At 41.0% G+C, this 22,854-nt stretch overlaps 3 protein-coding genes across 21 annotated transcripts; 2 read left to right on the top strand and 1 right to left on the bottom strand.

Moving 5' to 3' along the window:
* Positions 1 to 210: 210 nt before the first annotated feature.
* On the top strand, positions 211 to 3,001 carry LOC122417874 (mini-chromosome maintenance complex-binding protein). Of its 5 annotated transcripts, none has more exons than XM_043431730.1 (7): positions 211 to 368; positions 447 to 721; positions 1,113 to 1,343; positions 1,558 to 1,886; positions 1,966 to 2,145; positions 2,221 to 2,464; positions 2,556 to 3,001. In XM_043431730.1, exons 1-7 carry the CDS (start codon positions 362 to 364, stop codon positions 2,919 to 2,921), a joined length of 1,632 nt encoding a protein of 543 aa, XP_043287665.1. In that variant the 5' UTR covers positions 211 to 361; the 3' UTR covers positions 2,922 to 3,001. The 5 variants fall into 5 exon arrangements, with proteins under 5 accessions (XP_043287665.1, XP_043287664.1, XP_043287661.1 ...); XM_043431729.1 differs by having other exon boundaries at positions 1,113 to 1,448; XM_043431726.1 differs by having other exon boundaries at positions 1,113 to 1,481.
* LOC122417875 (protein FAM166B-like) lies at positions 2,961 to 9,472 on the bottom strand. 14 transcript variants are annotated; one of them, XM_043431736.1, is made up of 8 exons: positions 8,954 to 9,307; positions 6,895 to 6,938; positions 5,193 to 5,353; positions 5,005 to 5,043; positions 4,685 to 4,844; positions 4,371 to 4,598; positions 4,201 to 4,269; positions 3,436 to 3,547 (listed from the first exon to the last, which is right to left on the bottom strand). In XM_043431736.1, exons 1-7 carry the CDS (start codon positions 9,172 to 9,174, stop codon positions 4,250 to 4,252), a joined length of 873 nt encoding a protein of 290 aa, XP_043287671.1. In that variant the 5' UTR covers positions 9,175 to 9,307; the 3' UTR covers positions 3,436 to 3,547; positions 4,201 to 4,249. The 14 variants fall into 14 exon arrangements, with proteins under 14 accessions (XP_043287667.1, XP_043287674.1, XP_043287678.1 ...); XM_043431732.1 differs by lacking the exon at positions 4,201 to 4,269 and having other exon boundaries at positions 2,961 to 3,547; positions 8,954 to 9,293; XM_043431739.1 differs by lacking the exons at positions 4,201 to 4,269; positions 8,954 to 9,307 and adding an exon at positions 7,550 to 7,762 and having other exon boundaries at positions 2,961 to 3,547.
* Positions 9,473 to 9,586: 114 nt separating this feature from the next.
* LOC122417876 (uncharacterized) lies at positions 9,587 to 16,779 on the top strand. 2 transcript variants are annotated; one of them, XR_006262390.1, is made up of 3 exons: positions 9,587 to 10,245; positions 13,036 to 13,843; positions 14,192 to 16,779. XR_006262390.1 is itself a non-coding variant. In XM_043431747.1 (2 exons), the coding sequence occupies exons 1-2, from the start codon at positions 10,138 to 10,140 to the stop codon at positions 13,327 to 13,329; spliced, it is 402 nt and encodes a 133-aa protein (XP_043287682.1). In that variant the 5' UTR covers positions 9,587 to 10,137; the 3' UTR covers positions 13,330 to 16,779. The 2 variants fall into 2 exon arrangements, 1 of the variants encoding a protein (XP_043287682.1); XM_043431747.1 differs by having other exon boundaries at positions 13,036 to 16,779.
* The last annotated feature ends 6,075 nt before the right edge of the window (positions 16,780 to 22,854 follow it).

Here is a 22,854-nt window from a genome sequence, read left to right as displayed (position 1 = left end):
TCTCAACGTCTCAACAGGACGTACAGGGCGTATATTCCTTACACGTCCTATATTTGACTATCGACAAAGTTGAGAAGGCCCTGTCGCCTGCCAGCTGCTAAATCTTTTTTACCGACAAAATGACCGTGGCGACATCTCTGCTTACCGTCCGGAACTAGACCCTGACGTTAGGATAGGTTGGGCTAGGTCTTCTGCTTCTAGCGGCAAAACTTTTATACGTGAAAGCAGCTTAAAGTCTAAAGTGACTACATTCGGGCAAAAGATTTCGCGCGTTTTTAACGTAAAAGAGATGGTGACGATCGTGTTCACTGTAAGGTCGTTTACTTCGTTTTGGCCGTCGTGAAATCAAACCTTGAAAAAAATGAGCGGTAAGTATTTATTAAAGCATTATTAATATTTCATAGAATTTATCGAAAAACGAATGTCTGTTAGTTTATTTTCATTAGCAACAGAGCCGAGAACCTGGACGTCAGAATATTACAGAACAAACGAATTGGCCTGCAAATCAATTTTGGAGAATTCCGACTACTTGCAGCAAATTCCATGTCTCAATTCATCGTCGCTTGATCACTTGAAACATGGACATCTTGTCAAATTTCGTGGTATGGTTCAAGACATGTATGATCCAGAATACTACTTCAAGAAGTATTCGGTCAAGAACAAAGATACCGGCGAATCGAAAATCTACTCCGGCATGTACAAAGACTCTGCCCAATGTTTGGTGAATATGTAAACAGTTTATGGTTCAATCATATATATATATTTCTCCTAAAAAATGAACAATTTAGACTCCCTTCGCTATCGGCTGTACTTTTTTTTCTCTCTTTGAGACCAGAACCGAAATATTAAATTTTTATGAGCACACAAGATGCCTTGGATATTCCTAATATGGATAGGAATACTTTCAAATGCCCCGTCATTAATCAATTGACGTTCCGGCATTGATTCCAGGCATAAATAAATTTCTCAAGGGTAGTAACAGGTACGAGGCGCGTTAAGACACGTTTGTCTCGTGTATGATACTATCCACATTTTTTCAAACTCGTTAAAAATTTTCAGTAAAATCATCACAGAATACTATTTTAGAACTTTCTCATCTGTAAAAATTATAGAACAACGAGACGGAGGTTATTGAAATGGATTCAGAGCTGAATATCATGTCCGAGAGGCACACATGCGTCGTCATATCCATCCCAGGTCTGAACGATTGGGCTAAAGAGAAAGGCATTCCGTCTCTTGAAGATCCTCGAGTACCCGGCGGCAGCATTTCCACAAAAAGGGAGCTCAACGACGAAGAGCCGATGGATATTTGTGAACCTCCGAGAAAGAAAGAAAAGACAAAGGTGGAAAAACAAGGGACAGAGGAAATACAAAACAGCTTTTTATCAAAAGAACATATTTTAAACTTTCCAATATCAAACAACGACGGTAAAGCTTGCATCGTCAAGGTCATTAACAGTTGCATAAAAACACAAGAAAATGTTGAGTGTACAGATGATTCACGTGATCGAGAACCTCTCCATCATACGTAATTCAAATATTATTTTAATTAAATAGGTGTACGATGATAAAATCTCATTAAAATTGAACGAAATCGTCCACATCCTTGGATTCGTCTCATTGGATCCGACACTCGGTATAATTCACAGTTCGGACGAAATGATGAGTGATCCGGAGATCCATACGCACAACCCACCGGTTTCTTTGGTTCCACGGTTGCACGCCATCAAAATTACTGTTGAAACTCCTTTGCCGAATCCCAGAACTTCAAATATATACTCCAGGGTAGAAAGCATAAGAAGCGATCTCCGCATGGTACTCGGTCAACTTTTGTTCGGCGATGTAATGGCCGCTGATTATCTGATTTGCCATCTCATCTCATCCGTGTAAGTATCACAATTTCCTTTTGTATTCAGTTTTTTTTTTCTATTTGAAATAATTTCTTGAAAACCTTCGTTCTTATAGATATTTGAGGAAAGATCATCTGTGCCTCGGATCTTTTCCTATAAACATTACAAATTTTCCGATCGCCAAGTACAAAAGTTTCACCAAAGATTTGTACGAAGTAATCGCGAGTCTCGTACCCAAAAGTCATTATCTGGAAATCACACTCGACCAATTGAACGATCTGAATTTTATACCCAAGTGAGTCTATAACAAAAGAATATTTTTCATGACAATTAAAAATTTGTCCATTTCATTTGGTGATTTTTGACCCAGGAAAGATTACGAGTGCAACAGATTGACCAGTGGGATACTCCAATTGAGCAAGAACACACATCTGGTGATCGATGAGACGGGCTTGACGAGCGGTCGAGTTTCCGCAATAGGAAAAAAAAATTACGAGGCAATGACGGACATGATTCAATTTCAAAAAGTTAATTATGACTTCAAATACTTCAGCATGGAGTACGAAACGGACATTCCGGTTCTGATCTTATCGGAAGTGAAATCTTTCATACCGGTGAGTAGAAGAAATAATAAATGAAAGTACATACGAATTTTGTGCTCCAGGATACCTGATTTTTTTTTTCAATTCCTCGATGAAATTTCAGTGCCCCACACAGATTCCATTGATGGTCGATGAAGATACCGAGGATCTTTATCCTCGTGTAATGGAGGCTGCCAGGCAGTATCTCCGTGACGAGGAGAGATTGTCGAAAATTCGCGATTATTTGGAAGTAGCGAGGATAGGAGAATTCGAATTCGGAGGAGACATAACGGACGAGATACAGGAGGACTTTGTAAAATTGCGTCAATCGAGAAAAAACTTTGGTGCTGACAATCTTCACTCATTGATGGTATTGGCAAGACTGATGTCTCTTTCGCGTGGTAAAAACGACCTGACTATGGAATGTTGGAAAGAAACGGTAAACATGGAGCTGCAACGAATGGATAGGCTGCCTCAGCGTAAAACGTGAAATTTCAAATACACTCCTCTTTTATAGAAAAAACGTTCATTATAACGAAAAATATATTTTTATTTCGATACTTTTTCTAATTACCGATGCGTATTTACATTCGAATTGTGGGATACCGTCTCTGTATTTTAATTTGTACATGGGCTAGTAGTAGAGAATTCCACTTCGTCGAGGTTTCTAGGAGAAATCCTCTCGAGCGGATCGATGAACATATTCTGGAAGCATTCTCGTCAAATATATTTCAAATAACGAAATATTTTCGAGAAGTGTACGTCGAGTCGCCTAAAACTCCTTCTAGTATCTTACTTGGGTCCGAATTATGCTCGAAACGAGTTAAAATACTCAAATTTGTACTTCAGCATGTTTGATCGAGAAGTATTGATGATTAATCATCGGCGTTGAACCTTTTCACGTCTCGTCGTAAGGTCTTCCGTTCGGAGCTCTTTGAGCACCCGACGACGAATCTCTTTCTCGGGTAGATCTTCCTTCTCGTTCTCTCTGCAACATTTGCAATCCCCGCCTCGCTGCTTGAGCATAACGTCGCGAGAGGGCCGATTCACCCTTGGCTCCTGGTATGTGACCCGTGTAGCCGACGATCGGTGGTCTTTCCGGTGATACTTGATTTTCTGTGGACATTAGAAAGTTTCAATTTTGATCACCCGCGACCATTCGATCATTCGAACCGGATCATCTCAACATTAATTTCCTTAATTTTATTTATTTTCCAGTTATTACTTCCGGTTCAGTGTTAATTGGTATATGAACAATTTTATTGGCACTTTAATCGGAAGTAACGGCTCTTTTCTGGTAGCGAACACCTGTTTCAGGCTGTTGACAGCTCCAACACAGTGCGCTGCCCGAAACAACGGTCGCGAAGCATCGTAAAACGACAGCCGGTATGTCTCGTCGAGTATTATTTTGAATTGAGTTTCCATTCGATGCACAGAAACTCCGATGGGGGGGGGGGGGGGGGGAATACAATGAAAAAATAGAAAGCTATGAGCGAGGAGAAGCATCGAAAAAAGGCCTCTACTATTCAGCAGGGTCAATGATATTGGGATCGAAATATAGTAGAAGCGTCGTATATTGGAAGAACAAAACGTATAGAGCGAATGAACGAGAACAAATGACACTCCTTAAACGGAGTTGTCTATGGGAAGGTGTGAATTAAGGATTCGAGGAGAGTATTCGTCTCGACGTACGTAGAGAAAAATAGAAGTAAAAAAAAAAAAAAAAAACGTGCTCGTACTGTCTCGACGAATATATTTCCGGTGCGCACCTTTCTCTTTTCTCATCAAACGCGAACTAAGCTCTCGCTCTACGATCTCTCATCTCCTTTCTATGCCGTCTACGCAAATGGATTGAAAATCATTAGTACTGCGACACTAATTCATAAGTTGTTAATAATAATTGTGCAACTATTGGAAGTAAGAAAAAAAAGGATTTTACCGTAAAACGTTGGCTCTCTCGGGTGGCCGTGATCGATTTCGATCTCGACGTTATCGGCTCTCGCACGCGACAACATGTTTCTTGGGGTCGTACGTTGATCCACGTGAGCTCTCATTGCGTCACGACGGAGACGCAATTTTGTTTGAGTCTCACGCCATTCTCTGCCACCCTCTTCAACCGCCCGCATAAACGAGAGACCGTATTTGTTGTTGTACCCAGGAATGTATCCTACAAAGTTCCCCCACCCACAACACCCCATGAAATAATGAAACTTTTAGAAAAGTAAAAATGTTATTTTCTACTTGATTTTTTACCCGTATAACCGAGTACAAACGGGGGTGTCTTATACAGATGAGCCTCATTTTTCCAATCCCTTCGTATTTCCGGATCACGAACGATTGGCAATAGAACGGCGTTTTTTCCCGAGTTCGGTCTGTATGGCCCAGTTTTGAGGATTTTCTTTTCGAGCAGTTCCTGTCAATATATTTTTATGGAAAGTCAATGAACCGATGAATTTTCATCAACGGTTTTAATATGTAGTAGCGACATAAAAAAAAATTATTCACGCAAGTAAATATTTATTGTATGGGACAAGGAAGACGCGGCGGCGGTGGAATTTATTTGACGGACTCACGTGTCTTTTTTGACGACCCTCCCGATTAGATTCGATTATCTTTGGCAAAGCGACAAAAAAATCCGAAATAGTTTGTATGTGTGCAAGTGAACGAAAATTCAGTATTTCAAATATTTTTCGATCGATTTTCCTTCGATTTATCATCAAATTGTGTTTCTTATCGTGTCAAAAACAAATTTGCTACGAACCTTCATTATCTCCTCCGTATTGGCGCCAAATCTCTTTCCAACGCGGAATTTGAGAGTCGGACAGTGCCCCGTGTATCTGATAGAATCAAGTTGAAGATGAAAATTTGAAAATGCGAAAGACGTCGAAAAGTTGACTTCGGTCAGAAACACATACACGCGCACTGGAATGAATTGGCGTGAAATTTATTTTGAAATAAAAAGATAATAAAGACGCGTATAGGTTATTAGTACGGTGGGTCAATGTGCCGGGTCTGTTCTCAATGTTCACTTTCGTCACGTCCAAATCGATTCGATCGAACGCTGAATCATCTTATAGATCGAAAATCTAGGTCGTATAACGCGATTGAAAAATATAAGCCTCGATTGCCCGAGGTTGGGAAAATAAAACGAAGAAAAACTACTTCACCAAACACCCAATTATCCTCGCATCTTTCACTTCCTCCGTTATTTTTTTATTCGATCTTGCTCATTCCTGCATGCCTGCTCGTTCGATCGTCCGTGCCTTTGAATTTTCGCTCGTGACAATTATTTTTTAAAACGGGCCTAAAATTTTCATATTATCAATGAAAATAATAAAATCAGAGTAAAGTTGAAATTTTAGTTATTCGGTCCGGGTATGGTTGTGAGGATCGATATTTGGCAGGCGGGGGTGCGTGTTGGAAAAGTTTGGTGCTGGGGTGATGAGCGATGAAGGGCACGCGGAGCTCAAGAAATACGTGCCTGGTACCGCCGCTAGACGGGTTAACCCTGCGATCCGCGACCCCCTTGCTTTATCTCATATATTAAACAGTTTGTTTGCAAGAAGTACAAAATTTTGCACACCAGTGTCCGAAATTAAGAAATATCCATGTTGGGGAGGGGGGGGGGGGGGATACTTGTCAAATTTTCTACAATTCGTTTGTTCAAAATTTTCTTCCTGCAGCATTTCGAATAGATTTTATTAGAGTTTCAATTATATCGTTATACTAGGTTTGATGAGATTCTTTTTTTTTTTTTTTTTCTGCCACCAAGTCCGGTTTGAGCGCATATAATCGAGATATTGTGCCACGAGCAGAATGAAATTTAATGCCGGTTGGAAAAAGTCTCGAAGGTGTATTATATTTATATACGATTTTTGTATGGAGCCCGGCGAGACGGCCTTAATCGTACATTTCGCCTCGACACGATTCAGGTCGAATACGTAAGAGCGCTTCAAGTTGCAAAATTCCTTCTTTCATTTTTTTATCCCATTCGTGATCCACTCGTTCGTATTTCTCTCGCTTTCTCTCTGTGCCTCGTAAATTTGGTCATTTTTCAAGCTCAAGGAGAGCTTCGTGATAATCGATGCTGCATAATCGATAACACACCATCCTGAGAGCGGATGTAACACCCGTATTGTAAATTAAATTAGTACGAAACGCGTCTAAAATGATTATCCGCTATACCGCCGAGTGTATTACCCGGCGTTTCAACATATTTCCTCATTTGTAACTTTGTCGATTTTCATTCCGTAAAACATCATGAACATCGAGTTATTCGTCTCTTTCAAGTATAAATGTAAAAAATAAAAAATAAAAAAAAATTTGGAAACCCCATTGCTGCGAATAAAAGAATGAACCGAAATTTAAATAGCCGGCACAACTTTTTTCATGATACGAGCTAAGAAATAGCCTTGTTTAAATAACTTTTGAAAAAATTAAAATATTTTTGAAACGATATTTACCCAGGCAAATGTGCTCCATATCCTTGCCGGAAAAACTGTTTCCGCTGCTCCGGAGTCACGGGATCAAAAACCATTTTCCGAAAAAAAAGAAATTAAAAAAAGTAACAAAAACAAAAACAAACGATTTTTAGCCGGAATATTTGAAAATTATTGAATTTTTATGTGAAATAATATATTTCGTCGGGTCGATGGGTCGTTTCATTTCAATCTACCACGGGTGTTTTCAACAATGAAATCAAGGGGTCGTATTCCGTGATGAAAAAAAAAAAACGCGTTAAAAATCAAGAGGAAAACGATCGTTCCGCGCGATCGAAGCTCGCGGCTGAGCGAAACAGAACTGTATTGTACTCGAAATGGAAATACAACTGGTGGTAGACAATATCACGCGAATATACAAGAGGAGAGCGCGCTTCACACAAGTCCGCGTCCTCCCTCCCTTCGCCCCCTTCCATTCCTCTTCGCCCTGCTCCGTTGAACTTGTTCTTTTTTCTTTATTTTTGTTAGTAACGATTCGAAATTGCGAAGCGGAGACCGCGCCTCTGTTAAGGACTCTGCTGTATTATATACAATGGCTCCGTGATAATATGACAATTTCGCGTTTTGTTTACTTCTGCATTGGACGCCCTTACCGCCCTGTTTCTTCGAGCAACCTCACCTTTTCCCAGCACCAGAGACGGCTCACTTTTTATCTTTTATCCTGTCTCGGTGAATAAGTACACAGTTGTTCCGTCTCGCGATTTCCTCGATTCCACCGCTACTACGAGTACACGGAAAATCGAATATTCTCCTTCAAAATCTTCGCGGCAACTCGTATTTTTTTTACGATTTCACGTCTTCGTAAGCCTATGCACCGCAAAACATACTGATTTATATATAAAAGTGGTCAACGGAACATGTATATATGCTCCACACCGGGAAAATCGATATATTTGTAGAGTGCGCGTCACCTTATTAAAATACACGCCAAGAAACCTTTTACTTGGACACGCTGAAACGTTTATAATGATAAGAGACAGAAACGCGTCGAGTCATTTTATTGGATAGAATAAACGGTCTCGGAGTGGTGATCGATTTTTATTACACTATGTGTGTACGTATTTTCCGTTAGCATGCCTATTCTGATTTTTCTTATTTTGGAGAGCTTCCGGCGATTCCGATTCAGTTGCCTCGGATCGATCGAGGCGAATTTTCATTTTAACCTAATTTTGAATTTATTGTCATCGAACAGATACTTCACGGAAATGCTAATTGTAAAATAATAATTAAACCTCGCAGCAGCAACGACATCAACAACAACAACGAATGACCATTCGAGCGAAGGTTGTCCTTTATTGTTCCATCAATCAATGCCAAATGACCGATTATTGGCTCGATGGAATGGACAGACAAGTCATCAGAGATTACGGAATTAATGTTATTCCAGTTTTTCCTGTACGATAACATCTCATAATCCAAATGGCATGCGCTATATATTAATGTCCCGAAAAACTGGAAACAGAGCCGTCTTTCAATATATAGTTTGTATCTTCTTTCTCCGTTTCGAATCTGCGACTTACCCAAGCAAAAATTGTTTTTTCCTTAACCGACTGTCCCTCAATTATATCGGCGTTGTCTATCTTACCAAGAGAGCTTGCCATCGGAAGCTAAAGTAACTGAGAATCGGTAACGAAGAAAATATCACTGAACGATGGTAAATTCAATTGTGCAAAATTCGCAAGTCATCGTATCATGAATAACAAAGGCTATTTATAGGAAAAAACGTGATAACCGCGAATAAACAAGCGGCGGCGGCGGCGGCGACGTCAAGTAACACAAATATTTGTATCATTCGTCGAGCACGAGTCTTGAAGAAAAACTTTTTATTATCACACAGGCTTTAATCATTGACTCGGCTTTTGATGTTTCCTTGAATACAATTAACTCTGTCATGCGATAAGTATGATGATAAATAAATGGTTGCATCGGTGCACGCAGAGTTTGGAAAAGTTTGATATGTAACGCAATAGGAGGGGCATCGGTAATCTCGAGCGACCGTGGCCCGAGTCACGTAAAAACTTACGGCCCTTGTTGCGGCACTCGCGTGGCCCCGGAGAAAGCAGAGAACGGCATTGACATTATTCCTCTTAGTTTCCACCCCTTTGCTGCAACCCTCCGATGTTGCGTTCTTCCATACGAGGCTACGACGCAGTTGTCCCGGGTCGTTTTGTGTGACCTTCGCGCGACTACGCACCGGTAATTGAGGTAGGGAATACGCGCAAAACCGAACCTTCGTAAATTCATTATTTTGCGTTTTACATTTGGTCAACGAAGCGTCGGAATTTCAAATATTTTTCGCGCGGTGAGCCCTCGATCAAAAACTTCTTTACCGACCCCGAAGATGTTTTTTTTTTTTTTTTTTCTTTATTTTGCGAGTTTGCAGCGGCATTACCGATGATGGAATGCGAAGCGGATTGCAGTTTCGATGATCAAAAGATTTGGTAAAAGAAAAAAAAAAAATTAAACTCCGAAGTTGGTGCTCCCGCGGTGCCGACTTGGTGGTGTGCTGCAACACCCAAAACATTGGTAAAAATCAATGGTTAACCGTGACGTACGCAGAGTCCCGCCTCGAGCTCGACCAATCGGACGGATCTAGAGCCGCGCGCTCGCTTTTCTTCGCGCGTCTATCACCCTCGTTTCGTTTCTCTCGAATGCCCCCACCACTTTCGATCTACACTTACCGTACGCCGCCCAGCGTGCTCATTCCGAAACAGGCAACGGTCGTGATCGCACCGATATCACAAAATACGTAGCTACTTGTCACGTTGTTGGAAAAGCAGAACACCGATATAAACCACCGTGTGATATATGCGCATACACGCAAATCGAGACACACCAACACAGAATATATTGAAATAATTGTAAAACTAAAACAAACCAAAACAAAAACGAACGCAAAATCTTGTCTGGATCGAAGATAAAAATAATACGGCGGCGATCCAAAATAAACTGGAATTGAAGAAAATCTTTCGTAAGGTTGCGAAATAGGTGTTGTGGAAATAATTGCAACCTTTTACTAACCAGTGATCTGCTTTCAGTGATATACAATAAAATAAAAAAGTGTTTGAATCGACATCATTTTTGACGAAAAATCGAGAAAACGATTTTTTTCAAAACGGATAAAATAATCAACGTTCCGATACGTAGCTCGGAGGAACTTTCTCGAAGTATACAACAACGGAAAAGAGTGCATAAAGACGAGACGAGATGGCGTTTATGATGCCCGTTGTTAAAAACGAGTGGGATATTTACAAGACAAACAGGAGCAGACGATCGTCCGAGTGTTCGAATCCTCAGGCTTGTCGGAGTCGAAAGGTGAGTCTTGTTGCAATCGTTCGAGCGGCGTTATAGAGCATCGTTTTTTTTTTTTTTTTTTATAACGAGCCTCCGGAATTTTGACGTTTGACGTCCCCTTTAACGTTTCAAACTTTCCATTACAATATTGAGAGTAATGGAAACAAGCATTTCGTAGCCCCTTTTCTTATTTCTGTTCCTGCTGTGTTCTCATCCCTGTCTTATTCCCCTCATCCTGATGGTCAATGAAAGTGGGATCGTCGCGCTGCGGTGCCGAGAAACGCGCTTTTCATTTCGCAAAAAAACCGGCGTGATCGTGGTAGTAGACCCACCGGCCGTCGTTAGTGTCAGGCACAGAGCAAGGAGCCTTCCGGTATATATATATGGTGTATAAGCGCTGTTTCACGCTCGAGCCTCTCTTTTCCTCTTTCGCTCTTGCTCTGCGAGCCCCGTTCATCAACCGTCGTATACGGCAGCCTTGACGTGCACGCAGATACGTCCACGTGTCTCTTGTTATGAAAATAGACGACAGATGACGTTCTTTATTTACAATTCACGAGTTTGAACGGGCGACTGTACTATAAAACTTGCGAATTCTCGATTATTATAGTACGAACCCATAGAAATTTTCATTAAAGCTATCATCCATCGCATTCACAATGTTCTCGTTTGTTGTAATAAATCGAAATTAAAAGAATAAGCGAAATTAAAAGCTCGTGTAAGGTAGATAACGTAACGTCGTCCGTCTTTGCGAGGCTTTTATTTAGATCTCGTTACCTACTATTACAAAAACAATACTTGGGAAAAAAAGGATGATGAAAGAAAAAATGTAGACGTTCGTGCAAAGTCGATGCATACAAATAACAATATTAATTATATTTTTCAGTCACATGCGTCTTGGGAATCGTTTTCATTTTTATTTTTCAACTTTTGTCGCTCGTTTCCGCAAAATCATGCATAAAATTTGTTGGCGACCCCGTCGCGAGGGCTCCGGCGTTGGTATAGAAATCTGTCGTACAATTGCGCAAGACTGAAAAAATAAAATGACGCGGATCTCCTATTTGGCAAATTGTCAGAACAACACTGGTGGAAAATCAATAATTTAAAGTCGCACCACCACCGGAATTTGTCGAAATTTTGTTGTTATTATTTCATAGCCTTACAATCGTCGTGTTTAAGTTCTTCTGCGGCTTTTCCGAGCAAGTTGTTGTTGTTGTTGTTGTTGTTTTTTTTTTTTTTTTTTTTTTTTTTTTTTTCATATCAAATATTAATAAACGCTCGAATTGAATTAGAAAGCGAAAAGTATACAATTTTGAAGTAAGGATCGAGTCGCGCGCGCGTGTCCGTAAATAACGGTTCGTTAAAACTTGGACGCTCGGAGATAATTTATTGCGCGTTTTGATAAACGTTATTCATCAAATACGGATGTGTTCCAGGCTCACTGGTAAGCCATGAGATCGGCACAAGTACTTTTTAATCGTACAAACGATTATTCTTTTATATATCGTTACTCGCTAAAAACATAAAATAATCGTCGAAGAAAACTTGTTTTCGAATAATCGAGGAGGAATTCGTTCTAGCATGTGTTCGCTATCGCTCCGCCACTATCGATGTTTATAAACAGACGGCAATGAAACGAAATTCCAGTACGACCGACCCCTTTTTTGTTTGCTAAATAAAACGGTCTTGTAAATTTTTTATTATCGAAAGAAGCAAAAGAGAAGAGTGGACAATAGCGGCGGCGGCGACGAACGTTTCAAAGTTTAAGAATTCATCAATTTTCCTGAAATAGTAAAAAATCAAAGACAACACGAATCTTGACGCAGTTGGATGGGGTTTTGTTTTTTTGTTTTTTTTTTGTCGTTTCGATTCTGATAATCTCGCGTCTGGAAGCCTCGTGCTGATTTTGCTGACGCAATGCGCGCAGCCTCCTCGTGACAGTAGAGAGTCGACAGCCTTAGCGAAATTCCGTCGAGTGACGCACACACGTTCCACCTCCGAATGGTGGCGGGGAAGAAGCAGCAGAGAGAAAGCGAGCGTGGGGGGTGCCGCCGGGGGAATCGCCTCGGTTTTTCACGGTACACGGATCTCGTGCATGTGTTGTGTCGCGTACTTTTAATCTATACTCCGGCGACCGAATCCCAACACGTATTTGCCGCTCTTCCGGGGGCTGTTTTTTTTTTTTTCTTTTCCTACCGTAAATAATAAAAGGTCTTGACCTTGAAGAGATTGAAGAGATTGAAATTGAAGAGAAAAACAAACGAAAGAACCGAATGAGTTTAGTGGGGGGAGGGTATTGGATTACGGAAGCAGGTTTCGAAATAAATGGCACAAAGTTTAAGCAGAGTAATTATATATTTTATTTAATTTATCGAGCGTTGGAGTGGTCAAAAAGTGACTCGTGTGTCGACCTCTTTCTTGATCTGTATATTCGTTTTATAAACAAACTTATATAGTACTGCGAGCACGCTCTCGTATGTGTATTGTTTAATATCAAATTTTATTACTATGCTGATGGATTATTTTTGCTAATATTCCAATAGAAGGAACAAATATTTTCTATCGCGTTCCCTCCCTCTTTTTCCGATACATATAGAACAAATTGATGAATTTTGCCTTAATGCGCGCCGGTGATGAACGATATTTTGAGAGCTCCGGTGGTGTCAGGTATATATTTGCTTGAATGCATAATGGTGAAAATGATTGAGAGCAATTTGAAAGAGGAGGGAGGGAATGGATGAGAATGCAGTAACGATTGCTGGGAATGAAATGATTAACAAAGTGTCGTTGTCTCGGTATTTGTGTCGACAGGTGTCGGAATGTTCAAAATCGGAGGGTCCCTCGTTGTCGACGTCACCGGGTTCGGACTTTTTGACGTCGCCGGCCCATCGATCGGTGCCACTATCGTCTCGTCATTTCTCGAGAACATCCTCGAGGGCTTCGCAGAGCTCGTTGCAGAGTCCGAGCAAAAGTACCGCCTCCTCACCACCCAAGACCGGAAGTTCAAATTCATTGAACAAATTTCACAACCGATTGGTCGACAAATTGAAACGATCGCTGAAAAAAGCTGACGATTGCGGGGAGGAGCAGAGAAATTTGTCGTGAAAGAGTCATTTGGTTTTGGGCCGTCCACCATTGTGCGGCTCAAAGCCGATCGAGATCCGACGCACATCGGCACCCGGTAATTCGGATGACTCCAACGAAGCAGGGGGTACAAGTTCCGAGGCCGCACGCTCGTGCCCGGATCACTCCGTCGCGTGGTAAGGCACTCGCAACAGCGCCCATTATCCACCGAAACAACTCCGAAACGAAAAGCATCCAAAAAGAGAGCGATAAATCGCTTTGATAACGGAGAATTTTTCAACGGACCGGAAACTATCGGAGCTCGAGCGATCCTTCGTCGCTATGCGCGCGGCGAGAGGCCAGCCTCGAATAAAAATATTCCAAAAGGATCATTGAAACCGCGAACCACGGGGGTGGTGGCTCCATCGTTGGAAAGAGAGCAATCACGAGATCTACGAACAACAACTATGAAGATCGCTCGCGCGGAAAACCTTCGAAAAGAAACCTTCGAATTATATATAAAAAGAAACAAAAAAAGACGGAGGATTCGACAAAGGTCAGTGACGAAGCCAACAACATCTCCATTCTCTCCTTTGTCAAATATCGTGTCAACATTTTTCAATAATATTCCATCACTATTCTTGCAATCTTTATGAAATTAGAATCTTCAAATTCGGATCTTTCGAGTCTGATGAAAAAAAAAAAAAAAAAAAAAAAAAAAAAAAAAACGTACACGTACAAAAGTAATAACAATGATACTAATCGATAGAGTTAACTGTGAAAATAAAAGAAATAATTATTCTAACCGGATGAAACTTTCCTTTGTGCGGGAAAAGTTTGGAAAAATTACGAAAAGGATTTTTAAATGAAAAACAACAACAACAAACGGTATCCTTTCGTTTAGGCCAGAAAATCGATACGGGGCATCCTTCTCTCGACGTCTTCAAAGTTCCATGGGACATGGTTGTCCGTCACGATCGTGTTCTCTCTGTTTTCGACGAGATCGGGGATCGAGCGAGAAAGAACAATTTTATTTATTAATACATATTACGATTTCGACGAGATACATAATCATTATATTTTTTATTCCAACAATTATTGCTCGATTACAAGGTTGGAATAAATATCGATAATATTCATTTTCCGAGGTTCCTCATGTCCATTTTCTTACTTTCAAATAACACCCAATTTTAATCTCCGTCGCTCACTATTAAGAATCAAAGAATCAATGTACTACTACATCATCAAATAAAAATAACCCCAAGAATGATAACTGGAATGGTCTCTCGTACATACTGAGATGTTCCGTTATATAGTTGTTTTTAGTAAGCCGCGTTGTGCGAGAGGGCGAAGAATAATAAGGCTAAAGACTGAAAAATTGAGAACGTATTGAAAAAAAAAAAAAATATATATATATATATATAGAGCAGATATAGAAACTAGATATTGAAAAATCTTTTTTTGCATCGTGCTCGTAGCAAACGAGGTCCCAAGAAAAGACTTGTCTAGGATATATATCTAAAAAAGGTAATGCATTGCTATTATTACTAGTGTCATTCATCATAATTCGTTGATTTTTTTTTCTTCATCTCGACGCGGTAGCTCAAAATCGAGATGAGCGATTTGTCAATCCTTTTTGAGAGCCAAATTATTCCATTTTTTGCTGAATACAAAGTGCCGAATGATTATTTTGAGAATTTCAAAAAAACAATTATTTTTTTTCGACATCATTGAAAGGTGCAAAAATCGTCGTCCAAATTGTTTTTGGCACTTTTCGCCACATTGGGCTATTTTGCACAGTAGTCAATTTTGTTATTCACACGTGTATATTTATGATCGTTGAATATATATTGCGCCAGGGCTACGTTACGTATATTGAGACTTGTTTAAAAGAGACAAAAAAAAAAACACACACACACACACACATACACAAAAAAAAAGAAAAAATAAGGGAATAAATAGACGGGGATAGCTGTCCCCTCGCATTTTCATATTCGAGTCGATTGGGACAAGCATGATTGAAGTAAAAAAAAAAACAATTATGAACGATATCCGCGTTTATACTCTGTGATACCAGTAAGCTATAAGGTTGAATTTATTTTTTTGCATCGGCGCCTGTGGCAAGGATCGGAAGAATTTAAGAGTAATTTAGTGATAAATTACCGAATTTATTACGAAAAATACAGTACGAAAAATAAATAATAAAAGAATGAGATATTTAGGAGGGAGGAATGCATCTCTTTTTCATTTAATTCATATCTATATTCGGTGAATAAATTCAGAACCCAATGAAATTTTGTCACAATTATTGGTTAACGTTTTTTTTTCTTTTTTTTTTTCAATGACAATTCCAGCAGTATTGAAATCGAGTCAAAGTCCTTAGGATTGCATTAATTTATTTACCTTTCCTGGTATACATTGGACGTGTTGATCGATTTAGAGATAAAAAGTTGAAAAAGTTGGTTCCACGGGACAGAGGCGAAAACAAATACGCGCGCATCTACTCGATTTACAACTGCCACAAATGAAACGCGAAAAAATAAAAATGGAAACAAAAAGGACGCGAGCTTTAGCCAAGTACACCGCGTAAGAAAAATCCTTCGACCAGAAATTGGCATCGTTCGAATAAATAATAACGAAATTTGGTTATTCCTCATGATCATTTATGATTTTTCGGTACAGTCCGGTACATTATTCGCGGACCATTATTTTTCATACGAATCATTGATTCGCACAGAATTGTTCAATTACCGATTATTGCGTTGACGGTAGAAAAGAAAAAGAAACTTTTCCCGCGTTTTCCGATGCCCATTTCTGTCTTCGAGAACCCTCTTATATTTATTAGTGGAATGAAAGTCACTGCCAAATGTCCGAGTGACGAATGAAAAAAGGGAGTTGCAGCGCAGTAGCAGCAGTAGGGAGAAGAAATGAAGGAAAATTGGGAATGATTAAAAGTGGAAAAGCCGAGGTTGTTGGTAATCGGTAATCTATTCTATAGCCGAGCGGAACATCCTCGACAACTCTTTGGTACTATTGTGTTTGGGAGTCGATGAAAGAAAATTTTGAAAAATATGAAAATCGCTGTCTCATAGCTGTAGTTATTCGAGTTGTATTCGTAATCGGAAGAAACGCCCGACGCGACTCCGGACATCGGCGAAAGACGGAGAAAAGAAAAGGGATGCAAATTTAATTTGAATTCGAGCACATTCCATGCGTAATATACTACGGAGAATAAAAATATTTGTACGATAAGCGAAAAGCGTAAAGAAAGAAAAACGTAATCCTCTTGGTAAAGATGAGCAGAAAAACATTAGGGGGATTACAAGTCTGCAGCCGGCCGAGGATTTATTATTGATGAAAAGAAAGGCGAGAGCGAAAACAAAAGTATGACTCGATATATCGAAAGTTTAAAGATGCTTAACGGTTTAAACAATTACTATGTATAATATTGTGATTTTTATGTAATGTTCAATAAATGAGTTTGAATGAGAACCGGTCGTCATATTGTTTTAATCATTTGTGGCATATACAGAATTGCCGCGGTTGATCCGTTATCGGGTGGATCCCTTCGCACCCTCTTCAGATGCGAATACGGTTGCCCGTCTCTCTTAATATATACGATGAAAATGCAACACACAGAGTCCGCTAGCGCGAGGTTTCTCATCGGACTTCCTTATTAATATCCTCCAACTTAATTACCATCTTGCACAGCTCGCGCACCTCGCGCGCTACGAGCTGTTGAATGACGCGTCGAGCGAGAATTACAATAACTTCCGCATACTACTTTATTGCAAATTATTTGGTGGAATCCTTGTATTCGCGCGTTTTTGCTTACGATAATTCAACGAACGCGCGCGCGTCTTCAATTATTGCAGGCCAAGTCGAAAGAAACGACCCATCTATAATTTCTGAAATTCTCGTCATCAAATTTTTTTTCGGAATGGCTGGATTTTTCATCGGTCTTGCTGGTTGAAAAATTTGATTGACAAATTTAAAGTTCAAATATTTCAAACTGAATGATAGTCGGTCACGCAGGCATGCAAGTATCCTAATTAATGTGAGAAGCGGGACCGGATGGTGGGCGGCGGTGGCGGTGGGTGTATCAAATGATTTATTGAGGCGACGTGTATGAGAATTGCTCCTCTCCAAGAATTCATGTTGGGTTACGCCATTGGTTTGTACACACCGCGCGCGAATGGAAATTTCCGCTACGGGTGGAGACACACCGCGCGACGCGCGTTCAACGGCTATTTCACTCGATGCGGCGCGCGTTAAATATTGCGGTCACCAAGTTCCAATCCTTATTTCTATACATCCATCAGGACAATTGCTTCTTTTTTCCAGCGCGTATTATCCATCATGACACTGCGCGCAATTTTATATCATCGATGATGACGCGGTGCGGCGGTGGCGGCGGCGCGAAGATGCAGCTTCACTTCCCTTCGGTGCGCAAATATATTCAACGACGACAACGACCCTAATAACTGCATTAATTTTCAAGTGCTTTTTCTGCAGTTCCAGACGTATTATGGGAATGTGGGGCAAAGTAAAATTTTTAATTTTACGAAATGATTATTTTATTTGTATTAATTACAAAAGTCGCATCGGTAACTGACGTCATCATCGTCGACGCCCGCACATGACGAAAATTTAGCGGGCTTCTTCGGTTTTCTCGATTTTCTTGATTTTTTTTAATGTAAAAGTAATTTTCGCGTGCCACCGGGGTGAGTTAATTTTTTTTTTTTTTTTTTCATTAATTTTTGTACGAGATGGTCAAGAAAGAAATGGGATATAAAGATAGTTTTCTGTGAAAGAAAGATATTTAGAGTTGAGAGCTAAGTTTCTGATGAGGGAAGGAAAAATGGGTCCAATGGCAAAAAATTTGAAATTTTTAATCGAAAGTGAGATTCGATCGGGGCTGCGTTCTCCCTCCTTGCAGCGTTTGGTTTCTCATTTTCTTTCAATATTTTCCAGGTGACGCGATGCGGTAATTTCGTAACATTTTGAACAATGCGGATGATGTTTATTTTTAATACTACACATGATAAGGTACAATTAATATTTTGAGACGGGTGATTACTATGTGAGTTGCGTTTTGCCAAATGGAGATAAGCGCGAACATTCACAATTTTAATAACTTCCTCTTTTAAAAATTTCATTATAAAAAAAAAAGGGGCAAAGCGGGCATAAAAATTTTTCCTCGCAACCAAAAGTGCCCACTTTGCCCCGTTTTCATTTTTTTTTTCAAAAATTCAAATTTCTTCCAATTTGATTGTACACGTGTGAAATTTAGTTTAAATTGTCATTTGATATGGAAAATAAGCATGTAGCTTAATCGCTTAGGGTGCCCATGCACTTTGCCCCACATTCCCTTACATCTTATCTAGATTTTGTTGTTGCCGACGCGACGTTATCAGAGCTGTGCGCCCCTCGTTTACTCAAAGTTAGGAATTTAAAGGGTTTCATTGTACTGATTTTTATGAAACACGTTGGCGAAAGCGCGCGCAGCATCAACGAAACTTACCGCAGCCTGTTAACCCTGATTGGATATTTAAATATGTTCAGGGCCTGTGAGGGGGGCGCCAGAGTAAAAGCATTAAAACTGCATTCCAGCTGAAAAGTGCATAGTTTTCTAGTCTCGAGACTATACCTCGCGTGCTATAGGTACAAGTAACATCGGCGATCAATATTAATGCTCCTGCTGGTATACGAAACTCCGTCACCATATGCAGCATCGACCCGCTTCTCCCCGCGTTCTTCGTTACATTATTATTCCCGCCATAATTTTCACTAATTCTCTCGTCTCGATATTACGCGCATTCTAACATATCCCCCCCGTTTTCGAGACAACACCGAATCCTCGTATATTCTCGGAAAGTTATTACTTTTATTTATAATTGACCCAGCAGCATCATCGTACTGAGAAAATTTCAGATAAAACTCATTAACGAGTCACTGGACCCGCGAGGGCGCTCGCGAAAGGGAGATAAAGAAATATCTGTTTATAGTATATATCGAGGATACGTATCGCGTATGAATGTCGGAGCGTACGCGGTCTCATTGCGAGAGTATATTCGCTACTATCGATCGTTGGAATATTCCACAGCGGACACTCGCGCTTTCCGCGGAGTTATATCATATGTTTTCTCAATACTATACAACCTCAAAACGGGCGGGCTATCAAACACGCGGCTTCCTTTGCCGCATAATATTATTATTCTTCTTTTCGTGGTTCGTTGTCCCACCGCCGCGAAAAAACTATGACGAAAGCTCTTGCGTGATAAAACATATTATATACTTATGTTTCATATAGGTGCGCGAGAGAGGAGAAGAAAATAACGCGAAAATGCAAAATTTTCACAATTTTTGAGGAAAGACGCAGCATCGAACCGCTCAAACGGAAGCAGGAAACATATAACATATGTATTTCCTAATAAAAATAGACGATTAATCAAAGAGGCGTCATCGGGCTCGCGGTGATTGTGATCATTCGTCGAATCGCGATATCGCTGACTCGGCTGACTTGAAAAATGACTCATATCGCCGAATCATCGAAATACCGTGCATTCTTTATTCGCGCTTCAATGCGAATCTCGAAAGATCGATGTTGAGTCGTCGCGTTATTGCTGTTGTCGTTGACACCTGCGCGGTGATATCGCGCGGGCGCGCTACAAATCAACGCCGCGATCGCGCGGCGCGGTAAAGAATTTTGCTGGTTGTGAGGCGTCGGCGACGCGATCGGCCAATCGCGTTTGAATGATGAATTTACCATGCTCGGTGTTAAAAGTTACAGCGGCGAGAGCCGTTAGGCTTACGAGCACCGCTTCTCGCGCGCGTATAGACGTCATTGATGACATCAACCAGAATCGTTGTTACGAGCTTATGGCTAAAATAGAATACCTCGTCGGTCGTGAGGTTAAATAAGATTATGAGAAAGGAACGAACACATCCTCCCATTGTCATGTAACGCGGCGCCGTCGTAGTCGCGCCGCCGCCGCCGCGCGGACGTATAGCATTTTATATTTGGCAAATAACTCGAAATTCGCCCACGCGGACTCTTGTAAAATCTACCGAGCGAGCGAACGCAGCGCGTATATAATAATCATGTCGGGACCAAAATCGGATCTATGTACGGGATACGGTGCCAAAAGTCTTTCGGATGCTCGAGAACTCGAGCCTCGATAAACCGCTTGGTGCGCTGAGCAATATCCATCAATCCATGATCCTCGGACCCAAATATCGAGGGAGGAACCGCCAAAGTTGTAACATCATTATAATTTTATTTCGAGCGACTACGACTCATTTATATACCTATTTTCGCGCGATAAAAGTCATTCTTGTCTTATCTTCGCGAATATTGATGGGACAAATGTATCCCACGAAACAGCTGGAATCACTTACTATCCTTGAACTGATTATTATCGGCCCGGTACCACGCGCAAAGTATACCCGAGCGCGGATCATTAGTCAAGGAATAATCGTGTTTCGCGATGATTCCTCAACGGTCCTTCCAGAGTCATCGAGTTCTCATGATCGTATCGAATTCCAGGCAACAACGTTCGAGGGACGCGATCGAGGATATCGGATAGCGAGCAAGCGTTGGAATATTTATAGGTTAAGTATATATCGTTCGACGCGCACTTGGCGACAAGGACGAGTAGTTGATTTTACTAAATTCACCGGATGACTCGAAGCTGCTCTCGTATATAGCACCAGCTTTTCATTTCATCCGCTATATATATATATATACATATACCATTGACAAATGCTTGGGGACTCTCGGTCATCGTCTGCCGCCAAGTGAATCTGCTCATTTTCCAAAAACTATCCGTCGCGAATCGAACGAATCCTCGCCGCGGGGCTGATAATAGTTGATGCCCGACACAAGTGGCACAGATTATTAGACGTTACGAAGGTTTACCAGCACCAAGAGGGTTATTTTCGAACAGACTCAGGCATCGTTCCATCATTCGCATAGAGATTAAAAAGCCTGATGCGAACGGTGAATGGATACACTTTTCAATGGCCTTGATTCTGTCTATTTTGCTCCTTCTATAACGCATCGTCGTCGTGCGATCTCCACGAGTACCTTTACAAGCGGAGATGAAGCGAATGTTAGCGAACCGAGTGCACCGTAAACGCAGCGCAGTAGCCAACCCGAAATCAATACTACCTTTCTCTCTCTCTCTCTCTCTTCCTTTCTTCCTTTCTTCCGACCTTGATGTATATGCAACTCGAGACTATATAACTATATACTACGCTGCGGCTCGTGTCGTAATTTCCTATTTTTCTATAAGCATTTTTCCTACTCGCATTGTTCGGAGATGAAATTTTTTAGTCATGGCCCTTTGTACGTCGCGGAGCGCGTTCGTTGGATGAGCGCCGTTGAAAGAATAAACGTCGGACGTTGTAATTGGCATGCACCGTTGCAAAATCAACATCCCGAGATAGTAAGAATGGCAATGATCGTGATAACGTTATTTCCTGGACTCTGCGCTGCTGGTACGTTAGCGTTTATCACGATATCAACGCAAACGCGGTATCGCGGCCTTGGTCTTCGCTTTCGTGACACCGCGTATTACGTAAAAAAAAAAAAAGAAAAAAAATACGTACAGGCGAGTACGCGATCTTCTCGCTTCTATACCTGTAATTCGCTTCCTTATTTACCAGCAGCGCATCTATAATATTCGCGCATTATTCTGCTCGAGCCGCGAACTCGGTCATTCCGCTGTTTCTTATCAGCACTTATCGTCGTTTCGAATTATCTTCGTTTGCAATGTCGTTCGATTGATCGATATGCGTGCCTTTATGCGTAAAATAAATACGCGTCGTCAGGGTCACGTCTAACCTGGAGGTATCTTCGATTATATATAGGCTCAAACGGCGCGTAATTTACAATATTTTTAACTCATTTCCAGCAAAGAAGAATTTTGTTGCATGCTGAGAAAATTACCGCGCTTATGTTATAATAATGCGAGTCCCCCCCCCAGCCGCGTAAACTTGGAACAAGAGTAGTATTATATACTATATACGAGACGCGCAGTCCGGAGCGAGATTCGCATTCTCGAGCTATTTAAAGATTCTTCGTTACATACCTTCCTCGCCGCGGATCGCGGATATTCAAATGGTCCGCGTTTCACGTGACCTCTGAACAACCGGAGATATGAGTCGATCGCTCGCGAGAGCAGACCGTTTTTGAGCGTTATCGCGGAGAAAATGGGAGCTAGTCCGCGCGACCAAACGCATCAACATTTTCCCCTTTAATAGAATTATTAAAATGAAAAAAAAAAAAAAAACGTGTTGAAAAAAAGAGAGCTTCGTCGTTAACGAGAGTCGATCGCGACGAGTCTTTGGCGCCTGGCGGAGATGAGGTTTGTTGACCCCTTGACCCTATATGGCATCGTCGTTGCAATTATAAACGGGGAACGCGCGCGCGTTTTTGTGTAATCAACAACAACGATGAATTTTATTTGAATTTTTCTAGCAATCAACATTCGCTGCGTTCGCCTAACTAATCCGCCGCGCGCGCACGAGCTTACGAGTGACGGATCGGGGGCGCGAGGCGTA

This window comes from Venturia canescens, chromosome 11 (assembly GCF_019457755.1).
Source record: "Venturia canescens isolate UGA chromosome 11, ASM1945775v1, whole genome shotgun sequence".
NCBI classification, from domain to species: Eukaryota; Metazoa; Arthropoda; class Insecta; order Hymenoptera; family Ichneumonidae; genus Venturia; species Venturia canescens.
Note: the sequence above shows the minus strand (reverse complement) of the source record. Positions and strands in the feature narration are given on the sequence as shown.

What these genes read in the sequence shown, in the direction of transcription:
- LOC122417874 (XM_043431726.1), top strand. An exon ending in AAGACTCTGCCCAATGTTTG is followed by an intron (nt 722 to 1,112) that starts GTGAATATGTAA and finishes TAAAAATTATAG; the next exon opens with AACAACGAGACGGAGGTTAT. An exon ending in AAGTGAAATCTTTCATACCG is followed by an intron (nt 2,465 to 2,555) that starts GTGAGTAGAAGA and finishes ATGAAATTTCAG; the next exon opens with TGCCCCACACAGATTCCATT.
- LOC122417875 (XM_043431732.1), bottom strand. Translation starts at nt 9,174, where the DNA reads ATGAATTTACGAAGGTTCGGTTTTGCGCGTATTCCCTACCTCAATTAC. An exon ending in ATACGGAGGAGATAATGAAG is followed by an intron (nt 5,044 to 5,192) that starts GTTCGTAGCAAA and finishes GCTTTGCCAAAG; the next exon opens with ATAATCGAATCTAATCGGGA. An exon ending in AGGGTCGTCAAAAAAGACAC is followed by an intron (nt 4,845 to 5,004) that starts GTGAGTCCGTCA and finishes ATATATTGACAG; the next exon opens with GAACTGCTCGAAAAGAAAAT.
- LOC122417876 (XM_043431747.1), top strand. Translation starts at nt 10,138, where the DNA reads ATGGCGTTTATGATGCCCGTTGTTAAAAACGAGTGGGATATTTACAAG. An exon ending in AGGCTTGTCGGAGTCGAAAG is followed by an intron (nt 10,246 to 13,035) that starts GTGAGTCTTGTT and finishes TTGTGTCGACAG; the next exon opens with GTGTCGGAATGTTCAAAATC.